Source organism: Halichoerus grypus, chromosome 12 (assembly GCF_964656455.1).
Source record: "Halichoerus grypus chromosome 12, mHalGry1.hap1.1, whole genome shotgun sequence".
Taxonomy (NCBI): Eukaryota; Metazoa; Chordata; class Mammalia; order Carnivora; family Phocidae; genus Halichoerus; species Halichoerus grypus.
This window is the reverse complement of record NC_135723.1, coordinates 20407512-20429623: the sequence shown is the minus strand read 5'-3', so window position 1 is coordinate 20429623 and position 22112 is coordinate 20407512. Positions and strand designations below refer to the sequence as shown.

Here is a 22112-nt window from a genome sequence, read left to right as displayed (position 1 = left end):
AAAATATTGGTAGTGAAATTGGGTGATAATTTGAATATTTTACTGATTAAGCCCTGGGTAACATGTTGAATGAAAATTACTAATTTCTTTGGAAATTTTCATAGAAAATTGGGAGAAGAAAATTTTGAGACTTGTGAATACTTGTAGAGTGGAGATTATATTCTCCAAAACTTTAAATTTCCATCTGAGAAAGTTAAGATCATATTTCAAAATAGTATTAATAAGATGATGCAGTTGAATCAGCATTTTATAGGTGCTTAATTGATTTAAAACTCATTTGAATCAACTGTATCTGTGTCTTAAGAGAATGAAAGTTCAGTTTGTAGCACTACTAAACCATATTCCATTGTCTTAAAGTACAGGGTGAGAGGTGCAAAAACAAATTCCATCATGAACTGAGGATTTTCTTAGGCCACAACCCCCATCCTGGTTATGTAAAGCAGCATCCTATTGACTGAAGTTAAGAAACTAAAGTTAGAATTGACTTGTGAGATCTTTTATTTAAATATTTTTCATTGTGGTCCAGGGACCACGTGTATTATTTACGTGGTGCTTACTAAAACATTCTTGAGCCCCATTCCAGACCTACTTAATCACATCTAGTGGAGTCTTGAATTTGCATTTTAGTTACTAGTCTCAGCTGGTTTTTACACTGTTCTAGCTCTTCCATTTTATTTTACAAGTAGAACAGAAAGCAGGGAGGTTAAATAATTTTCTTTAGGTCATATAGTTAGTGGTTGATCAAGGATTAAAATTTAGGTCACAATTCTTGATACTTAAACCTTTCCAAGAAACCATGCTGAACTGCCCTCTTGAGAAGCCAGGCCACTATTTTTAGATTCTCTGAATGAAGGAATACTAGTCTTTGTGCAGTGTCATGTGACAGACTCTCTCTGTTTTGTGTTTCTGTACATCCCAATTCAAGATGATCTATTGGTTTCCAGAACCCACATGTTATTTGGATAAGAGTCTTGGATTGGAATTCTAGCAGTACAAATTGTGATCGAGTTGTGGTGAGCCTTGAATGCCATGATGGAAGATTATGGACTTTATGGCAGAGCTGCTGAAAAATTTGCTTTGGGGAGTGACATATTGGGACATGATTATCCCCTCCAATTCTTAAGATTATGAAAGTGATATATGCTTATCAAGAGAGCTCAAACAATACTTCTTTAGAGGCAGTATTGCACAGGACTTAAAAGTAGAAACTAGAACTATAATCAAACCAGGTTGTATTGCCTTGTGATTTTGGGCATGTTACTTATATTTTAGTGCCTTAGTTTCTTGATCTGCAAAATTGAGATAATAATAGAGCCTATCTTACAGAGTCATTTTGAGAATTCGGTGAGTTAATATGTGTACAATTCTTAGTAAGTTCTCCAGATGTTTGTGTTGTAGCTGTTCCTGGAAAAAAAGTGAGTTTCTGACTCTATCCCTATTGTCTCTCATGTGCTGTGGTGAGCACTGTTTATAGTGTGTGTGTGTGTGTGTGTATACATTTTTTTTAATATAGTATTTTTCCCAAAGCCTTTTATCTAGATATTGTAGAAGATTCCTTAACCTTCACTTAAAAAATATTAATGCCCGGGATGCCTGGGTGGCACAGTGGGTTAGGTGTCCGCTCTTGGTTTCGGCTCAGGTTGTGATCTCGGTCCTGGGATCAAGCCCCACGTTGGGCTCCGCTCAGTGTGGAGTCTGCTTGAGATTGTCTCCCTCTCCCTCTGCCCCTCTCAACTGGTGCTCTCTCTCTCTAAAATAAATAAATAAATCTTAAAAAAATATCAATGCCAGCTGTAAGTTGAATGATGTAAACTGCTCTGTGCTGCTTCCTCTAGTTGAGTTGAATGTTTGTAAAGAGTCCTGTTTGTTCCCAAATCCACTAATCCCATTGCACTTGTGTTTATATTATTAGATATAACATAAACCAATGATAAATGAGTGTAAAGAGAGAATTGTTTAAATGAAAACTAAGTTAACTACTTTGGAAAACTTGTTAAAAACACATTAATTGCTAAAGAAAGTTTTTAAATTAGTTATGGGCAAGGTAACTAAAAGAAAAGGGGGAAAATAATACAAATCCAAATCTAGAATGAAGTCTACATTCACATTGCTCACAGGTGTCTAAGTAATTTCTTATCTTGAAGTAATCTAAAACCAAAAACTATAGATAATGCATCATAGATTCGGTTGATACAAGAATGAGAACCCAAAATTCCAAGTAGGGGAGCCATGTTCAAAGAGAACATTTTAGCTTGACAGTAAAATATTGGTGAATGATATTTTAAATTAAAAATACAGTGTTTAAGATATATATAATTTTTAAATGAATCTCCATGTTAACTGACTTTGATGAACTCACAAATTTTGAATTCCTGTTGTTTAAATATATAAATCCAGATTTTTTTTTTTTTTTAAATATCTTGGAAATCTTAAAATGCTTTTTCATGCCAACATCTTGATTTCAGACTTTGGTCTCTAGAATTGTTTGTGGTCATGTGTTGCAGCATCCTTAGGAAACTAATACACCCCTCAACCTCACTTACCCTCAGTGAAGCCCATTGCTAGACAACACATATGCACCACACACACATACACACAAATAAAAAGAATTAAAATGCTGTTTCAGAATCTGATTGTGATTTGTCCACTGGGGTTTATAGGATTCTGTCTAGATGAAATGACAGATTTCAGATGTCTGTGGAATTGAATAGATGAGCTGATCTATAAAGATCCAGTAACCTTTATTATCTTCTGAGATTTAAATTCTACTTTTCTTTAGGACTCTTCTAACTGTTAATATTGTAAACTAGATTCATTTGGTGGCAAATAGTTGAACGCCCTCTAATTGAAGGCAGTATAGTAGCTACTAATTTTGGCTTGCTGATCTTGCACATATTTCTTAAGGGAAGTAACTGATGATTGTGTTGGCTAATAACCCTGGGATCAGTTTGTGTGGTTGCAAATTTTAGCCTGTAATTGTTTGATATATTGTAACATGGTTGCTGTATGTTAGCAAAACCTATTAATTATACACTAATGTAATAACTTTTTGATTTTTAAATTTTAAGTAAAAACTGGCAGATCTTATGGTCTTGGTATTGTGCCAGAAGACAAAAATTCTTTTATTGTGTAATTACGTTGAGAATATCTTATTTAAATTTAATCCAGAATGATAGTGGAGATTTAAAGGTAGTCTCTCTCTGCTGGTATAGCCTAGACTCTCACTTACAGGGAGTTTAAATTTTACGCCTCTTATATCCTGAAGTAAATGGTTCATTAAGGATTTGGAGAAAAGTACTTCTAGTTAAGTCCCCAACTTCGCACAGCACTTTTTTCATGTATAAATGACTTTTATAAGGGTGGCCAATCAGCTCAGTACATGTTGATTATTTTTTATCTGTGTATATACATAATGTTTTCTATTTGTAAAGATAGGTCTTTAAAATTAAGTTGGAAAGTGAAAGTGGATGTAGCCTGTCTCATAGCAAATATACTGGTCAAACTGGGGCGCCTGGGTGGCTCAGTTGGTTGAGCGACTGCCTTCGGCTCAGGTCATGATCCTGGAGTCCCTGATCGAGTCCTGCATCAGGCTCCCTGCTTGGCGGGGAGTCTGCTTTGCCCTCTGACCCTATCCCCTCTCATGTGTTCTTTCTCTCTCATTCTCTCTCTCTCAAATAAATAAAATCTTAAAAAAAAAAAAAATACTGGTCAATAATAGCACTTGTATCTACCAACTTCATTCTTGACATTTTATTTTTCCTTTTATTGTACAGTTTCTCTGTGATTATATGCCTTTTCAAGACTGGCTGCTCTAAAAGCTTGAACAAGACATATTATAATAAGTTAATAAAGTTTGCATATCTGAGTAATTTTCTTAATGGAGGCTTAGATCTACTAATTCCATAATTCATTCTTGAGAGTGAGATGCATAGACATTTTTTCCCTAAGCTTCAGCTCTCTAATTCTTATGCACTGCTCCTTTCATTTCCGGGTTTTTGATTTTGTTTTTATATTTATATTAATGTATGCAGAGGAAGAAGTTGATTGTTGAATACTCTAAGTCTTGGGATTAAAAGGACTGGGGAAAATGCTGTAGAAATAAATGGTTTAAACTTGGAAAGTATTTTTTCTTATTCATTTTGCTAGTCTCTTGCTGATTTTGTAGTTTGTTAATACTTAGAAATTACTCTTTTTTAGACTTAAGATTTCTCTAGTAAATATTTTAAACGTGGAATTTTAAGATCTTTATAGATATTTACAATAATAGAGCCTCTGTTTTTCACTAAGTGGCTTCAGTGGTCAACATTTTTGTGACTGGGATTGATTAAATTATTATTGGATTGAATAATGGGAACTTCATGCTTTTAATTCTAAGAGGGAAGGCACTAACATTCATACCAACTCTACAGGGTAGATATTTTATTCATTTTTCATGAGAGGCCTAGAGAGACTCAGGGTCACATAGTTGAAAGAGTGACTGATCAAGGGGTGCCTGGGTGATTCAGTTAGTTAAGCATCCGACTCTTGATTTCGGCTCATATCATGATCTCAGGGTCGTGAGATCGAGCCCCTCATCAGGCTGTGTGCTGGTGTGGAGCCTGCTTAAGATTCCTCCCCCCTACCCCCCACATGCTCACTCGTTCTCTCTCTCTCTCTCAAAAAAAAGTGGCTGATCAAGAATTTGAATTCAGATCATTTGAAAAAATCCTAGCTCTCTATTGATCCTTATAAAGGACTAATTTTTGGCTAAGTTATGAGAATACACAAATCATTATCAAAGGCAATTACTTAAAACTACTCTAAGATACCTTTGATTATATTATATTGCCTTAGTTCATTAAAAGGGCCTTAAGGACAACTTAATTTTGTTCATTGCTCATTCCCAAGCACATAGACATGTTAACATAAATATGTTAAATGCATAAATTTGAGTTTATTTTATTACATTTTAAATTAATAGAATAGTTGCCCTATAATCTGGGGGAGAAGTGCTTAAAAACATGCAAGATTTCTTCCATTGTTTGGAGACCAGATATTCAGAACTCGATGGTGACAAGCTGGAAGGGTTGTTGATTATTGGAAATTATTCAGATGATGAAGATGATGGTGGGAGCCATGGAAACTGAGGAAAAATGAATCTGGAACATTGGGGAAGCACAAAAGGCTAGGTGAGCAAATAGACTAGAAAAAAGGATTAAAAAGAACTGGAAGAATGGGGTACAAACAAGAAATGGAATGGAAAGTGTGTGGAAGAGATTCAGTTTGAATGTTTGATTTTTGTGGTAATGGCAGATATTTGAATAGATACATACCCTGTAGATGGCTAGGATTAGGAAATCAAACAGGAATGAATGGTGAAATCCAAGATGGATGGAGACTAATGGGAGGATTGAGCCTTGAGAGACTCCACATTTTAAAAGTAATAAGAGAAAGAAACAATAATAAACAAAGTTCCAGAAGGAAATCAATAATGTTCTTTTGTGGCAGGTACTTTGTTTTGTTTTAAGATATGTTCCTGTTCATCTAAAAGGGGGAGGAAGGGATTAAAGGTGTTAGGGTGAGGAAAAATATGATTTAATCAAGAATAATTTAGGTGGTATCTTCACCACCACGTTTTAGGCTTTGATAGCTAAAATGTAAATATTTCAGTTCTTGGTATAGGGTAAAGGAGATGATCCAGTTTAGAGAGCTAAGCATCTAATAGCTATTTCAGAATAATGGGTCAAAATGTAATCTAGTGGTTTAAAAAAATATATTCTTTGGGAAATTAAGGGAAGAGATTAGGGTGGAACAGGTTTTATAGCTGGAATAGTTTTTTGAGGTAGCTTGATTAAATTTTTGTTTATAGATGAAGAAACAGCCCTCAGGAGGTTGATCTGCTAGAGACCTCAAAGCTAGTTTTGTGGCAGAAAAGTCTAAGGAAATTGAGAATGCTTCAAAGGAAGCGTAGTAAGTACTTACATGATCCTTGAAAGTTTAGTAAGATTTTTGTTGGGTGGGATGGACAAATGTAAAGGAATATTACTTTAGAAAATTCGAAGGGAATGAGCAAAGATAATGCCAACAATAGCAAAAAGACTGGTATAATCAGAATTTATGTATTGGAATATTAGTGTGGAACAGGGTAACCTGATAATGTCGAGATTAGGAACTTAACTGTAATTATTGTGAGCTATGCTTTTTTGAAGAGGGCAAAATTAGGATACTAGTGGGTTTCGAAGTATATCTGTTCAGTGTCTAAGCAATTGTTATAAAATAAAGGACCGGAGCAAATGCCTTTTTAAAAAATAAGACATCCAGGCCACATCCCAGACCTACTAAATCAGTATCTGTGGGAATGAGGCCTAGGAATCCCATCATTTTCAACTTCCGACCCCAGTTACATGAAAAGTAGCAGTTTGTGGATTTATGTTTGAGAACCACTGGTTTAAAGGTCAAGTTAGAATAGGAAAAGAGACCACTTAGAAAATTACTCTGGCAGCCCAGGTGTGAGATAATAAAATGTAGACAGTAGAATCTGGAAGATTTGTTTAAATCCTATTAATTAGATTTGATACATACTGTTTTTAGATAGGGAAATAAGAGAGCACTCAAGATCTTTAGTCTGAAAGAAATGATTCAAAATAGTGATTGAAGGAATACTTAGTTAATCTTGAGACTAGAATGAAGAATGAGAGAATAAAATTATTGCCAACTTTGTTTCCAGTCAAGAATTATGCCCTTACCTGGTGGGATACTTATTTAAAGGCTGAAAAAGCAAGAATGAACCAGCCTACCAGTCTGTATAGGTTGACTAAAAGATAAATGCAGGTTTTTTGTTGTTTTGTTTGATTTTTTATTACAGTAGACTCCAGCACTACTTTTGGAAGCTTTTTTTTTTTTTTTTTCTGCTTTGGGCAGGTAGAGTTTACCAGTGAAATAAGTATTTTCTTTTAGCCAGTAATTTTTGAACTATTCTCCAGGAGGCCATAGGCTTTTCATGGAACTTAACTGGTAGGTGGGAGGATGTATAGGCAGGAACATTCCCCTGCTATCCTCTTTAACCACAGACAGCAAATATGAGGTACAAATGCCTACTGTACCTATTCACAGATATTACTGATCACTTGAGGCCTTGTCTCATTGTATCTGGCTGTGGCCTCCTTAACATAGTACTTCAAGTTGACATTAGCAGTCTTTGGGGAAAGCATAGGAGATTCAAGCTATTTTTCATCCTGGAATCAAAATATATGCTTAGATTTCACTGTAAAATTTCATTTGTAAAAAAAGTTTCAATACCCAAAGGTTTGAAGGCCATAATTTTAATGTCATTTTATAAAATTAAATTTTAAATTTTGAAGTAATGTAGATTTACATGCATTTGTAAGAAATCCTACAGAGAGGGGAGCCTGGGTGGTTCAGTCAGTTAAGTGTCTGCCTTCGGCTCAGGTCATGATCCCAGAGTCCCAGGATCAAGCCCTGCATCAGCTCCCTGCTCAGTGGGGAGTCTGCTTCTCCCTTTGTCCCCCCCCCCCCGCAACTTGTGCTCATTCACTCTTTCCCTCTCTCTCTTACATAAATAAAATCTTTTTTAAAAAATAGAAACTGTTTTTCCTTTACCCAGTTTCCCTCAGTGGTAACATCTTGTAAAATTGTAGTACAGCGTCACAACCAGAATATTGACATTGATACAGTCTATCCACTTTGTTCAGATTTCCCCAATTTTATGTGTGTGTGCATGGGCGTGTGTGTCTGTGTTTAGGTTCTGCGTTTTTATCACATATGTAGGTTCCTGTATCCACTACCACAGTTAAGATATAGAACAGTTCCATCTCTACAAGAATCCCTGGTGTTACCCTCTTAAAACCACATTGATCTGTTCTCTGTTTCTGTAATTTGTCATTCAAAACTTACATAAATGGAATTATAGGGTATGTGATCTTTTTGGGATTGGCTTTTTTATTTCACTCAACATAATTTCTTTGATATTCATCCAAGTTGTTGCATGTATCAGTAGTTCCTTTATATTGCTAAGTAGTGTTCCATTTAATGTCATTTTCCCATTTGATAGGTACCACATAGGACATGCAGCCTCAGACATTTCCTTTTAAATCTGCAGAACATGTTTCTCATTTTCTTTTGTTAACTTCCCTGATTCTGTTTTCTCCTAATATCTCAATCACCAACTCCGTGAGGACTACTGGGAGCACAGTTTAAAAATTACTAATGTAGATAGCATTTTTTTTTTTTTTAACAGAAGGAAGTTGTATCCATGAAGTATGTGGTCTTATGCATTACAGGTATGATGCTTCACATATGTGATGCTTTACATTGAGGTATATGGTATTACTGCTTTTGTACGTAAAAGTAAGCTTTTAAGGAATTTGGGAAGATGTGATTATTCTTAAGTTTGAAGATTTTTTTCTTCTGCGCTTGTACTGTGAGCAGTAAATTCTAAGATAATGTATTTGTGGGCCATATGGCAAGTAGAAAGTGGCAGTAGATAACTGTTTTAGCAGGAAATAGCTTTTGTTAGTTATATTCTCAGGTATGAGTAAAGCCTAAACTCATTCTAAGAGCAGTTTTGTGTGTATAGGAAACAAATTGTATGTTTATACGCAGGGACTCCAGTCTAACCTATCAACTCTATCAACTCTATCTGAATTGCTATTTTATTTTATTTTTTTTTTTAAGATTTTATTTATTTATTTGAAAGAGAGCATGAGCAGGGAGAGGGAGAAGTAGACTCCCTGCTGAGCAAGGAGCCTGATGCGGGGCTCAATCCAAGGACCCTGGGCTCATGACCTGAGCCAAAGGCAGACACTTAACTGACTGACCATCCAGGTGCCCCTGAATTGCTACTTTAAAAGGCCACATTTTACAACTCTGGTTTAGTGATCTCCAGCACTTTGGGAGATGACCAATACTACTCAAAAATAGTAGCGTGGTGCATTAAAAAAACTGATAGTATTGAAATTATTTTAACTTGTAGGTGCTTTGGGGTGGGGACGGAGGAATGTACCCGTACTTCAGCTGGTTGCAGAACTGGTATTTAGAAGTTTTCCAAAAACCCTAGAAGAAAGAATGGTCCCCCATTATATAATGCCAGACAGATAGTTCACTATATTGTATTCATACATGTATTTTTTAAAATTAATGTACTTCATCTTTTAGAGCAAGTTTAGGTTCACTTCAAAACTGAGAGGAAAGTATAGATTTCCCACATGCCTCCTCCCGACCCCAAGTACAACCTTCCTCATCGTCAGTGTTCCTCATTATTATGGTATATTTGTTACATTCGATGAACCAGCATTGAAACATCATTATCAACCAAAGTGTATGATTTACATTATGGCTCACTCTTTGTCCTCATGTATTTTTTTTTTTAAAGGTTGTTCTTCTTAAGACTTTAATACCTTTTATTAAGGTTTATTTATTTATTTTGTTAGTAATCTCTTACACCCAACGTGGGGCTCAAACCCACGATCCTGAGATCAAGGATCACATGCTCTTCTTACTGAGCCAGCCAGGCACCCTGGTCAGAAATTCTTAGTAGTTTACTTGACTTTTACAAATATAATAGTTGAGAATTGTTCTCCAGTACTCATTCTTAAGGACTTTTACTAAATATTTAATTCCCAGAAATTTTATCTGATCCACTAACTGAGTGCCACACACCGTCTTTGAAACAATTCAGAAATGTGTTCTATGATTATTCCTATTTACAGATGAGGAGCTAAGGCTTCAAGAGAGTAAGTAACTATTATTAGTAAGTGGCAGAATGTGAAAGCTGAAGCATTGCTACTTTGACATTGAGTTTAGTAGCAACGGAATTGTACTCAATATGATACAGTGAAACACTGTGAGACTTTTACAGAACCAGAAAATACACTTTCTGAACATTGAATTTTATATGTAGGTTTCCATTTTTCAAGTAGGTCCACCAACATTAACCCTGACACAAGAATACAGATTTTATTTGCTACAAAAGTATTATAATGTAGGTTGGTGAAATTGTTTCTAGGAACCAAGTGGGTGTGTTTTTTTTTTTTTTTTTAAGATTTTATTTATTTGACAGAGACACAGTGAGAGAGGGAACACAAGCAGGGGGACTGGGAGAGGGAGAAGTAGGCTTCCTGCCGAGCAGGGAACCGGATGCAGGGCTCGATCCCAGGACTCTGGGATCATGACCTGAGCTGACGGCAGACGCTTAACGACTGAGCCACCCAGGTACCCCCCAAGTGGGTGTTAAAGGGGATTCAAGTTAAAACTTAACTGGTTAGATAGGTGGTCTTTGCTTAACAAATAGTTTTATATAAGAAATTGAATTATACTTGTACAAATTAGTAATCTCAGATTTGAAGCACATGTTTGTTCCTGCAAATAATAGAGAATTTGAATATCCTTTGATGTCCTTTGCACCATCCCCGAAATATTTTAAATCTGAATTTTAGACTTTGAGCCCATGCGTCTCCACTTCTGTAGTGTTTTAATGCATTGTTGTGGAACGCATCATTAAATAGATCAGGTTTGGGGGAGGAGCAGGGTGGGTTTCATTACTGTTCTTTCAGTGTGCTAGAATAAATGCAGTCCAGATGTCCTGGAGTGCGACACTTATGTATTTATTTAATTTCTCCTCTTTCTGAGAGAAGCATTTGTCAATTTTTTCCTCTTAACTGTAAACACCAGTCATCTAGCAAATTTTAATTTCAGGCAAACTAATGTGTAGGTTCTGGAATCGGACTGCTAGCATTCCAATCTTGATTCTGCTATTTATTAGTATAGAACTTTAGACAAGTTTAATCTCTACCTTGCCTGTAAAATGGGGATAATAAATGTACCTAAATCATAGGCTTGTGAGGAAGCATTACATCCTCACATAGTCATTATCATAGGCTTGTGAGCCTCATTATTTGTTATTGCTATTAGAACTTTTGGTGAGATTTGAGTATCAGGTAAGTGCTTGTAGAGCACTGTCTGATGGTAATATTAACCCAGTTGGAGAAATGAATTTTCTGTTGTCAAAGTTATTTTTTGTTGCTTTTTTGGAATCTGATATTGTTTCAATTATCAGGAGTAATCTTTTAATACACTTGTGATTATACGGCTTAAACTGTAAGATCATCAACCTAACCTACCTCCATTTATAGTTCAAGCCCAGAGTAGTGAAATGACTTGTCCAAAGTTTCATAGGTAATAACTTGGTAGTAGATCTCGATCAACCAGTATTTTTTTTTTTATTATTATGTATTAGTTAACTGCTACAGAGAAAAGAAATCTTAAATTCATAGTGAGGGCAGTTTAATTTTAATTTATAAGGAAATCTTATGTATGTGGTCCCTCACAATTTCTTTCAAGTTTCTTTATTTCATTTTCAATAGTAATTTAGTAAAAAATTCACCAGCTTATTAGTGATACAATTCCAAAACATAAACACTGATTTAATTTTAGTATTTTTTGAGCTCTGCATAAAGTCCTTAGGAAGGACAGAAAGATAATAATACACGACTCTTCAAAGAGATTGTTAGATTGGGCACTTTTATTTAAAATTTTAGAAAAAAAATTTCCTCATATTTTCATCCTTCTGCTTTTTGGGTACAATATTCATCTTTTCAGTGGTATTTTTTTGTTTTCTGAACATGGTCTTAAAAAGCAGCCTCAGCCTTCTAGTTTGTCTGATTGTTTTATAATTGCTTTTCCTAGTTTTTTTATCTTGTTTTTCCTACTTTAGGGTTTTGTTTTGGTTTTGGTATTGTTGCCTTTGCTTGGCTAAATCTGTATTTAATATTGTATTTTCCCAGTTTCTCTTCAGTTTGATTTGGTGTTTAGCTTTAATTGTTGCCTTTACTGTGTTTACATTCATTTGTATAAAGAAGTAAAGAATAAATTTATTTTTTTAAGAATTAGCTTCTTTCTTTGTGTGAGTCCCTTTGGTTTTAGGTGCCATATTAGACAGAAGTACCTATAATTCTATGCCATTTAAAAACAGCTCAATACTCCTGTGTTCACTTGGTTTCTAGGTCTATTCTGGATAGCAGGTTTTGTGAAGACATTTATTCTTTCTTGGACCTCAGATTTACCAGACATCTCATGGTATTTCCTTTTATATTATTTCTTTAATGGCTGCCATTTATTCTCAATGTATTTTGTATATATTTTACTTGACAGTTGGAAAACCAGTTTCTTGATTTGCATATAAGATGGGAAAGTTTTGTGGTAATTGTTTGGATTGTGTTGAATTGTTGAATTTCTTCTAGTTGTGCCTGTGTATAAGCTCACACCTTTTCTGCTTACTACATTGACTTTCCCTTTCTTCTTATTTTTAAAGACACGATTTGACCCTAATGAATTTATGATTTTAAGTATCAACTACATTTTTAAACAGTGTGAGTTTTCTGGCTCTAGAGTTTTTGATATTAATGAATATAGTGAAATATTTGCCATTTTATGGTCTCAATAGATAGGACCTGTTGCCTTCTGATCTTTTGTCAATTAATTACTGAGCTCTTCCCTGTTGAATCAAATTCAGTCTGTGGTTCTGTTTCAGATGCGATGATGTGTCTGTCCTGGGGATGAATGTCTGTTTTTAGAGTGATGCAGTTGTGGAGAAGGTGTCATGTAGTTGCTGTTATAGCACTTAATTGTAGAGGTTGACAACTCATTTGGCTAATGAGGCCAGGGCTGCAGTTTCATCTTAGGTGCGCTAATTCATTCACCTATCCCTTAGAGAGTGCCTGTTTCGCTCCAGGTACTGTGCAGGGTTTGAGAGACAGGCAGTAATCAGACAGACACAAGCTATTGTCTGAAATAGGCTCATGGCAAGCTCTTCACTGCTATTTAAAAATAGTTCAAATGTAGTGTTTATTGAGGATTGTATATTTTATAAAAATGGAGCACACTATTGAATACATACTCAAGTAGATTCTTTAAGGTTGGAAATACTACTCAGTTACCTAAAAGAATACATAACAGTTTGATTTCTGCTTTCTAGTTTTTGCCTCTGGTTAAAACAAAAAAAATGGCACTATTAAATATTTAACAACATACACCTAAAATGTAAGACTTCTTATGAGTCTAATGTAAAGATAAGCTGAGCTGAAGAAAACTTCTACCAAGTAGATTCTACCAATAAGGACGAGATTTTTTTTTTTTTAAGTTGTAATTGTTACTGTTGTTAGGTCCATGTCTTCAGCATTTTAAAGAAATACACAATAATGTACCATTTGAATAGAACAAACTTTCAGTTTTGTATTGTTTGCCTTTTGTTAATTAGAAATTTTATAGCTTTATGTGGGTTAATAAATATGGCTTTCATGAAGTAACTCTAATATGGTCAGGGGTGCAGAAAAAAGGTAGGGCAGCTTTTCCTTTTTCTCACTTTGCTTAATTATTTTTAGAGGATGACTTTAATTTGATGGAACAAACTGTAAAAACATGGCAAGTTGAAAACTGTTATTACTTTAGTTTCAAAAACTATTGGAAGATTCACTTTAAATGAAGTCTAGAGAGCTTTTCCAGGAAAGAAGAGCAACTCTTCTTGTGTGACTGCTACATATTGATTGCTAAATATGTGCAGTGCTGTGTACAAAAATGCTTTACATTCATTATTTTATTTTCTTCACAGAAACTCTATGAGGATAAATTCCCATTTTATAAACAAGGAACCTGAGGCTTAGGTTAAATAACTTGACTAGCTCACACACCTGGTGAGCATTAGAGATAGGTCCAGTGCTTCTGTTTTTAACTTTTAGGTGCAAAAGCCTATTACCATATATTTTTATTATAATATCTTATAATCTAGTAGGTCTCCCCCAGTTACACATGGTTTAAAAATAGAGGCTAGTTTTCTTGGAGAATTCAAACCACTGTTACCACTTTATTTTCCTATTTTGGTATTTGCTCCGATAAGGTATGAGCTCACAATCTGCATTATCTGTGAAATAGGAATTAACCTGAATTAGGTATTCTGGAGGTTACTTGTAAAAATTAAAAATAAATACAAGAATTGCTATTTGAAGAAACCTTGCTCTTCAGTAGTTCAGATATAATATGGCAAAAAACAATTTTGACTGTTGCTCTTTTCCTGTTTATAGGATTATCTCTCTGTTTTGTTCCTGAGTTGTACTATTTTATTACTGAAAAGATTTTGAGTAGATATTTCACAAAGAGTACCATGTGCAAGTGTTATACAGTGAATTAGATTAGAAGCATTGATGTTGAAGCTGAATATATTTTGTTAGTTGGTAAATTTGTTTAAAAAATTGTTGAAGTGTATTAGTTTTCTTTACTAATTGCCTGTATCGGGGAATTAGTTCTAGGGAGTTGATACTAACTGAAGAAATCGAGAACTCCCTCAGTAGACCTGTATTTATGTAGTATGGAAAATGACAACCACTTTATTTATTTAATTTTTTTGATAACCACTTTAAAGCAGTGGATTTTATTACAAATAAAATAGCTTTCCTTTTATACATATATAAGCAATAGAGTGGAATTGGTCAAATCCTGGTTTTATTTCTTGAACTGAACAGCCTTGGTTAAGTTATTTAATCTTTCTTGCTTTTGTGATCCTCAATGGTGAAAGATCCCTATCTCAGAGCTATAAGGATTAAATAGATCATCCATCTAAAAGCTTAATATGATGCTTAGTCCATAGTAAGTACTCAATATCTGTTAGTTTAGATCACTTTCTGAACCAGGAAGACTTATTTTAGATACTAGTACTGTAAGAAATTCCATTTTGTCTTTCAAAATGAGTAATATTTGTTGGTTCCTCACTAAGCAGTGCACCTTAGTTAATCTTTCTTTTGGTATTTTAAATTCATTCCCAAAGGGAGATTTTGATTCAGAAACTTCTTTCAATCACAGTCCCATAGCTTAATTCAAAAAGAACCTAAATGAAATAGAGAATCCCTTCCTGAGCAAATTCCAGTTTATATGGCTATTTTACTTACTGTTGTTACAGTATGACTGTGTTAGGAATGAAGATGATTTTTAACTTTTTGTTCCCTTTTCTTTTAAACAGGGTTTGTGGATGCACTTAGATGTTTGCAATGAGCACTGTGGCTGGCATGCCCCAGTGTTTTGGATACCAATGCATAGGACTCCATAGTAATCGAATTTACCAGAGGCGAACGTCATGAGCATAGTGATCCCTTTGGGGGTTGATACAGCGGAAACATCATACTTGGAAATGGCTGCAGGCTCAGAGTAAGTATTTAAATTAAAAGTATTTTGGATAGGAAAAGCAAAATATTTTATACAGTTATTTTAGCACAACCAAGCAGTGCTTGGTTTGCATTTATATTTTTTCTCATTTTAGATTCTTGTTGAAAACAAAATATCAGAAGGTTAAAGGCAAAAATTACCTTAAGTTACTTTTTAAAACAGCTCTTGAGCCAAAATGCTGTATCTTTTTCTAATTCTTTTTGTCTTTTCCATCTGCTTATTGTCAACCTCAAGAATCAAGATAATAGGGGCGCCTGGGTGGCTCAGTCATTTTGGCATCCAGCTCCTGATCTCAGCTCAGGTCTTGGTCTCAGGGTTGTGGGTTCAAGGTAATAGATTACTGTTTTTTTAAATTGTAAGATTTGTCATGTTTATATTGGAAAAGTAATTTGGTTTAAATTTGAACATTTAAAAATATTGTAAGATCCATTTAAACATGGAATATGCTTTTTTTTTTTTTTTTAAGTTGAGTTGAAAAAATTCAAGCCATTTTTAAATAAGAGAAAGGGATTATTTTCTGCCGGATGATTATTTTGATAACCTTTGCTTTTATGAGAGCCGTTTCTGATGGATTCAATGAAAGGTTCTTACCTTGCCTCTAGACTATTTGGTCTAGGCAGTTGTGCATATAGATTTCATTATATTTTGTTTTTGAATGACCAGTCACTTTAACACTGGGTTATTGGCTGTGAGGATTAATTGATTGTTTTTGGAAATTGCAAGAGATTCAAGTAGCAGTGTTTGAAGGATAGAAAGATGCATATGTTTGTTCTCTTTTTCAATAAATAGATACATTGTGTCTAACAGGACTCTAATTGACCAGAAAGCTGATCTTGATAGAATTTAAGTTTGAAAAAGGAAATTTATTTTAGGGCCTCTAAAACTGATATATGGAGAGGATAAAAATGCTGTTTATTCTCCTTTTGCTGTCATTTCAAGTGGTCTTACGTGTTTCACCACTTCTGTTTGTGCCATTGGGAAAAACCCAGAGATGCTCTCTAATGTTTCAGTAATATATTATACAGTCTATTTAACTATATGATTGTTGTAATACAGTTTTTAAAAGCCATTATGTTTTTTGCAGTATGTATAAATTATTTTTGTCGTAAAATAATAGATTCCTAACAAGGCACTCTGTGACAGTTGTTTGCCATTATTCTGCCCAAATAGGGATACTGCTGCAAGGAAAGATCCTGGAAGCAGTGCTTGGGAGACAAAGGCTTCCGAGTCTAAAGTACTGGTTTTTCTTAATATGAAGTATCTGGTGGATGCAAATCCGTATCTGATAATAGTTAGAGGCATTTATTGGTAAAGATTTTTTGCTTCCTAAATAGAATCACCTTTACAGTTCTTTTTTTTTTAAAGTCTTTTAAGCAATTAATACAAAATGTAATTTCTGAAATTTATATACTGGATAGGAATTTGTCTAGTATACGGTATGAGATACATCTGTGCTTCGTTGGCATGTCTAGTATTTGCACTTGAAAGTAATTCACAGACAGACTGGAAGACATTATTATACAGTTAAAAGGGAATGAATAATTCAGTGAAAGAGGGCAGTGTAGGGGATAGCTTCCTATTTTTTTTATTAAATGTATTTATTAGAGTACTTACAGGATGATTTATATTATGGAGCCAAATCTTTTTGGGTACAGATATGGCCATTTTTATTATGGGAAAATGATCAATTTGTAAGTAATTACAGAATGACTGTCTTTCTGTTTTAGGAAATTTTTTTTTTTTTCTATTCCACATATAGGTATATGTCGCTTGGGCATAGCCTCCCCCACTCAGTGGACACAGAAAGTGTAGCTGGTGCCAGTATTTATTATGGGACAAGCATCAGAATTTTTGTGGTTTAATTTTCAAGGTTTTAAATTCCCTTTTTTTTATTTAAAACCTGGAAGCTTAAAAAGACCCTTAAATAATATTTTCCCTGCTTCCCACAGAAATGAAGCTTTTAGAGTTATTTTTATAAGAAATTTTGATGTAATTAATACGATACTTTTTATTTCAAATACATAATCAAAAGTTGTGTAAGATGCAGGATGCTGGGGGGAAGGGTACACGGGAATTCCCTCTCTATTTCTTTGTTTACCTTCCTGTGAAGCTACATAATTATTTCAAACTAAAATGTTTTTTTAAGAGAATTACATTTTATTGTATTCATGTGGCTATATAATAATAATTATACATAAGTTTTTTAAAAAAAGGTTGTACTGCTAAAATACAATACAGTCTATCACTAATAAACTATTTTAAAATTCAGGAGATACTCAGTGATTGTTTATTGAGTGTTAGTACACTAGACCATATTTACACTACCTTCTAAGGCTATAAAAGAGAATTTATTGGATTACTTGTTCATCTAGTCTATCTGTAGCATTTTATAGACAGGAAATTGAAGTTGAATGTCTAGTTTAGGATCTGTGAAGAATGGGGGTTTGCTAAGCTCTAGTCCATTATTTCCATACTTGGTAATATTTGCTGTTGAATTATTGTGTCTCTAAAATAAAACTCATTATTCTGGGGCGCCTGGGTGGCTCAGTTGTTAAGCGTCTGCCTTCGGCTCAGGTCATGATCCCAGGGTCCTGGGATCGAGCCCCGCATCGGGCTCCCTGCTCTTCAGGAAGCCTGCTTCTCCCTCTCCCACTCCCCCTGCTTGTGTTCCTTCTCTCGCTGTGTCTCTGTCAAATAAATAAATAAAATCTTTAAAAAAAATAAAATAAATAAAAAATAAAATAAAATAAAACTCATTATTCTCACCAAGTCCAGCTTCTTCTTTATTACATATTTGTGCTCTTCTCATCACTAAGTTTCAAAAAACCTTAGGTTTGTTTTGCCTTTCCTTCAAAGTTAGGGATCTTGTATTTTACTTCTTTCTGTTCCCTATTACCTTGCCAAGAGTTGGCTCGCTCCCTAAATGTTTGAACTAAAAAGAATAATTTTAAAATATTTTATGAATAACTGACCAGTGAAGATTGATAGACTGTTGGTCTAGCTACTTTAATAAGAAGAATAAAATTTTAAAAAAAAATTTGTTTCATTAGCCTAAGTATTTTTTTAAAGGAGTTATAAACATTCCACAGTCAAATGTAATTGAAGATGTTTTATTTAAAAATTACTTTTTACTATACATAACACTGATAAAAACCAGTACCTAGATCTTGATGAGTAGAATTGGAATTGAAGCTAAATGCTACAGGGGAGAGACTCTTAAGATACCTTAAAAATTGCTTGTTAATGACTTAGATCTTAGCAATAAGTTTTTACCTGCATTGTGTTTGTCCTTAGATTTGGAAAATACCCGTCACAACATACAGGTTAACATAATGACTAACTGATTTTCTCACTAGTGCCTGGCATGATCCTGGGTACAGTAAAAATGGAAAGATAATAATATCTTTAAAGGGAAAATTGAGCTAAGTGTAAATACAGTTTTTAAAAACTTGATTAGTGAAATGACCATAACTGGAATAATCAGGAGATTGCCTTTCTTATCAGGAAGTTCCATCTGTAAAATTTTTTTATTAACTGTATGTCTATAAGTGTAGGCTAATACTGGAAGTAGATTTCTTGCTTCTAGCATAATATCATAGGATAAGAATAGTAATCCAAGAGAAAGCACATTTTGGATCATCACTTATAAGCATTAACTGTGTGGAAAGTGTTTTACTAGAGGCTCAGGTTGCAAAGGTAAAGTATAAATTCTACCCCTACTCTTAAGGAAAGTATAAGCAGTTGGGAATTCAGAACTCTAGATCAGAGCTGTCCAAAAAGAAGTACACAGAGTCATGTGTACTTTTAAATTTTCTAGTGTCTATATTAAAAAGGTTTTAAAAAAAGGTGAAATTAGTTATGTATTTTATTTAACTGAGTATGTCCAGAGTATTATCATTTTAACATATACTCAGTATAAAAATATGAATGAGATATTTCATGTCTATTTCTCCACCCTAAAAATATTTAAACTCTGGTGTGTATTTTATACTTTCAGCACCTCTTAATTCGAACTAGCCACATTTCAAGTGCTCAATATGTCTAGTGGCTACTGTATTGGATAAAGAAACTCTAGATAACAAAGTGGTGGAACCTCAGAGAAGAAGAAAACAGTAAAGCCTAGGCTATAGGCTAGTTATAAAAGTTGTAAAAGTGCGATCTAAGAATCTTTCTTTCTGAATAAGAAAGATAAAGATATAGCTATGAGGTAGATACTGTTATTCTTAGTTTATAGGTAAGGAAACTGAAGCCACAGTGCAGAAAAGTGGCAGAGGCAGAACTTACTAATGTGTTCATTTTAGGCCTTTTTCTGTACTATAGCTCCTTCACTATACTACAAAGACTGATTTGTGTAACTGTTTCGACATGTGGTTCATGTATATAGTAGCTTCAGTTCTAGCAGTAGTAAATTCAGTGTAATAAATGACTGCGTATAACAAAGGTATTCTCAGGTCTTTGCTCAAGGATAAGGGATGTAAAAGAAAACCTAGACTCCATTATCATTAGACAGGAAAGTTGAGCCAGAATTCAGCTATTTATTAGAATTGTATGTTTTTTATCCTAATAGATAGAACTTACCTCCTCTGTTTCTTTTTACCTCTTCTACCTCTGGTATTCCGACTATCTGAATTCCTAAATTGGTTAAATAAAAAGATGGGAAACCCTTCTGGAGCTGGAAAGTGGGAAGATGTATAAATGAGGAATGTTAAATTTCTTCTTTCCTAGCCTTTTAAAAAAGAAAAGCCAAACTACTTTTCTCTGTCAGTGACTGGGAATAAGATTGCTAACATTGTATTCCTTTTAATATTACTATAACTCTCTTGGTACCATTAGAAATCATTAAAATAAGCTTTTATATAATTATGTGTACTTTTAGATGAGGTGGACAGATTACTAAATGCGACATGTATAAGTTAGAGATGAGTGATTCTGGAGGAGGGCTCCTTGTGACATATATACCTGGCAGCATAGTAAATGCTCATTTGTTAACGGCGCTGAAAGGAGGTATCTAGGTTTTCAGTTTTGTTCTGCCACTAACATCCTAGTGAGCCTTTAAACATGACACCTAATTATTGTAGACTTTGGTTATTTTAATTTGAAAAAGAGGGCTTGGATTGAGGTATTAATGGGATTCTTTTTGACTGAAAATTTTTGAGATTCAGGACATTTTTACCTGTATTTTGCTATAGCATTGGATATTAAGTTATTTCAATGTCACTAGGGCCACCTGCTGACAGAGTTCATTACTTGTTGAAGTGTTTGGGTGCTTTTAGTCTGAATTTGTGTAATTGAAGATGCTGAAGCGTTTTGTGTCTAATGAAATGTTTTTAGTAGCATTTTACTTGTTCATTTTCACTGACGCTTAACATTTTCACTTATGATTTCTTTACATATAATCCACTATCAGGAAACTAATACTTTCTGTTGCTCTTAAAGTAAGTGTTGATTTGCTTATCCTAATTTGGAAGTGCTTTCACTTAAATGTGGTTTTATTTTAATATTTAAAAGCCTGTTTTACAGTACTATGCTAGCATTGTTTAGAACTGTTCTTAGAATGATGTTGAATTCCTCATTTATTTCATACTGATTTTTTTCACTTGTGATACTGAATACAAAGCTCAGTACATTCATGCAACTGTCTGTAACACAGTGTATTACAATATGTCCTAATCATTCCAGCCAAAAGGCAAATATTAGTCCCATTTTGCAAAAGAAATGCAGCTAAAGGAGATTAACAGACTTCACTAAAGCCACATAATCAATAAAAAGTAAAGTTAGTTTTGACCCAGGGTTGCTTGGCCACTTGGTCAGAAGTGGGTTTTATTAATAGATGAGTTAAATGAAGTAAAATGCCACATGAAATAAACTGAGGACAGTTGTCACGCCAAACCTCTCCATTTTAAAAAGTTTCTTGGTATGTTATTGTAATGTGTGTAATTTTCATGTATCTTTAAAAAATAATAGGTTATAACAAGGATAAAAGAAATTGACAAGCTTTGATCACGGATCTGAAGGAGCATATGAGAACTCTCGGAGATCTTTTATACCTATTACTGTAGCAGTTAGGGAGTCAATCTATCCATGTGCCATTACTGATACCCAAGTGTGTGTTAATTGAATATTTTAACATTAAAAGGAAAATTAGAGGTTTTACCTAAAACACTGATATAAACTCATTAAAATCAAACTATATTTTGAAGGTTTATACAGGGAAGAAATTAAATTTTTGTTGAGGAAGAAGGAAATCATAAAACTCCAATTTCTGAGGAATCACAGCTTATTTAAGGCATATTTGGCAAATGATACCAAGTTGGTAAGGTTTTAAAAACATAAGGAAGGCTGCTAGAGAATTAATGGGAACTTCTTGTTGATAATGTAATTGTACTAAGAGTTATCTTTTAGTAATAAAATATTTGAAAGTCTTTTATTTCTACATTGTCATTGAAAGTAACTAAATACCACATGACTCTCACAGTGGTTAATGTGCCCAGTGTTCTGTACATAATAAAAAATTAATGTAGGTAAATCACCAAGGTGGGTTGGTCCCATACTTAAGAATTGAAGGAACTCATTTGCAGAAATTAATAGTTGTAATATCGAGTTGCACATTTAATTATCCCTTCCTTAAATAAAAAAGTTACGGATTTGGACTGTGGGCACCATTTGCTCATGAAGATTACTTTGAAACTAGACAGGGTACTAAGTTTTTCAGTGAAGCAAAGAACAGCAAAGGTAGGGGTGCCTGGGTAGCTCAGTCATAAAGCGTCTGCTTTCGGCTCAGGTCATGATCCTGGGGTCCTGGGATCGAGCCCCGCATCGCGCTCTCTGCTCAGCGGGAAGCCTGCTTCTCCCTCTCCCTCTCCCCCTGCTTGTGTTCCCTCTCTCACTGTGTCTCTCTCTGTCAA

At 34.3% G+C, this 22112-nt stretch overlaps 1 protein-coding gene across 3 annotated transcripts in view; it reads left to right on the top strand.

Moving 5' to 3' along the window:
- The window catches only part of KMT2E (lysine methyltransferase 2E (inactive)), an 86277-nt gene that overhangs the window by 8612 nt on the left and 55553 nt on the right, over window positions 1-22112 (top strand). For 2 of the 3 annotated variants that reach the window (XM_036067440.2, XM_036067437.2), the window contains exons 2-3: window positions 12000-12072; window positions 15005-15189. In XM_036067440.2, coding sequence (XP_035923333.1) covers window positions 15119-15189 — 71 coding nt within the window. In that variant the 5' untranslated portion in view covers window positions 12000-12072; window positions 15005-15118. The remainder of the gene's footprint in view (window positions 1-11999; window positions 12073-15004; window positions 15190-22112) is intronic. The other variant, XM_036067438.2, reaches the window with a different exon arrangement.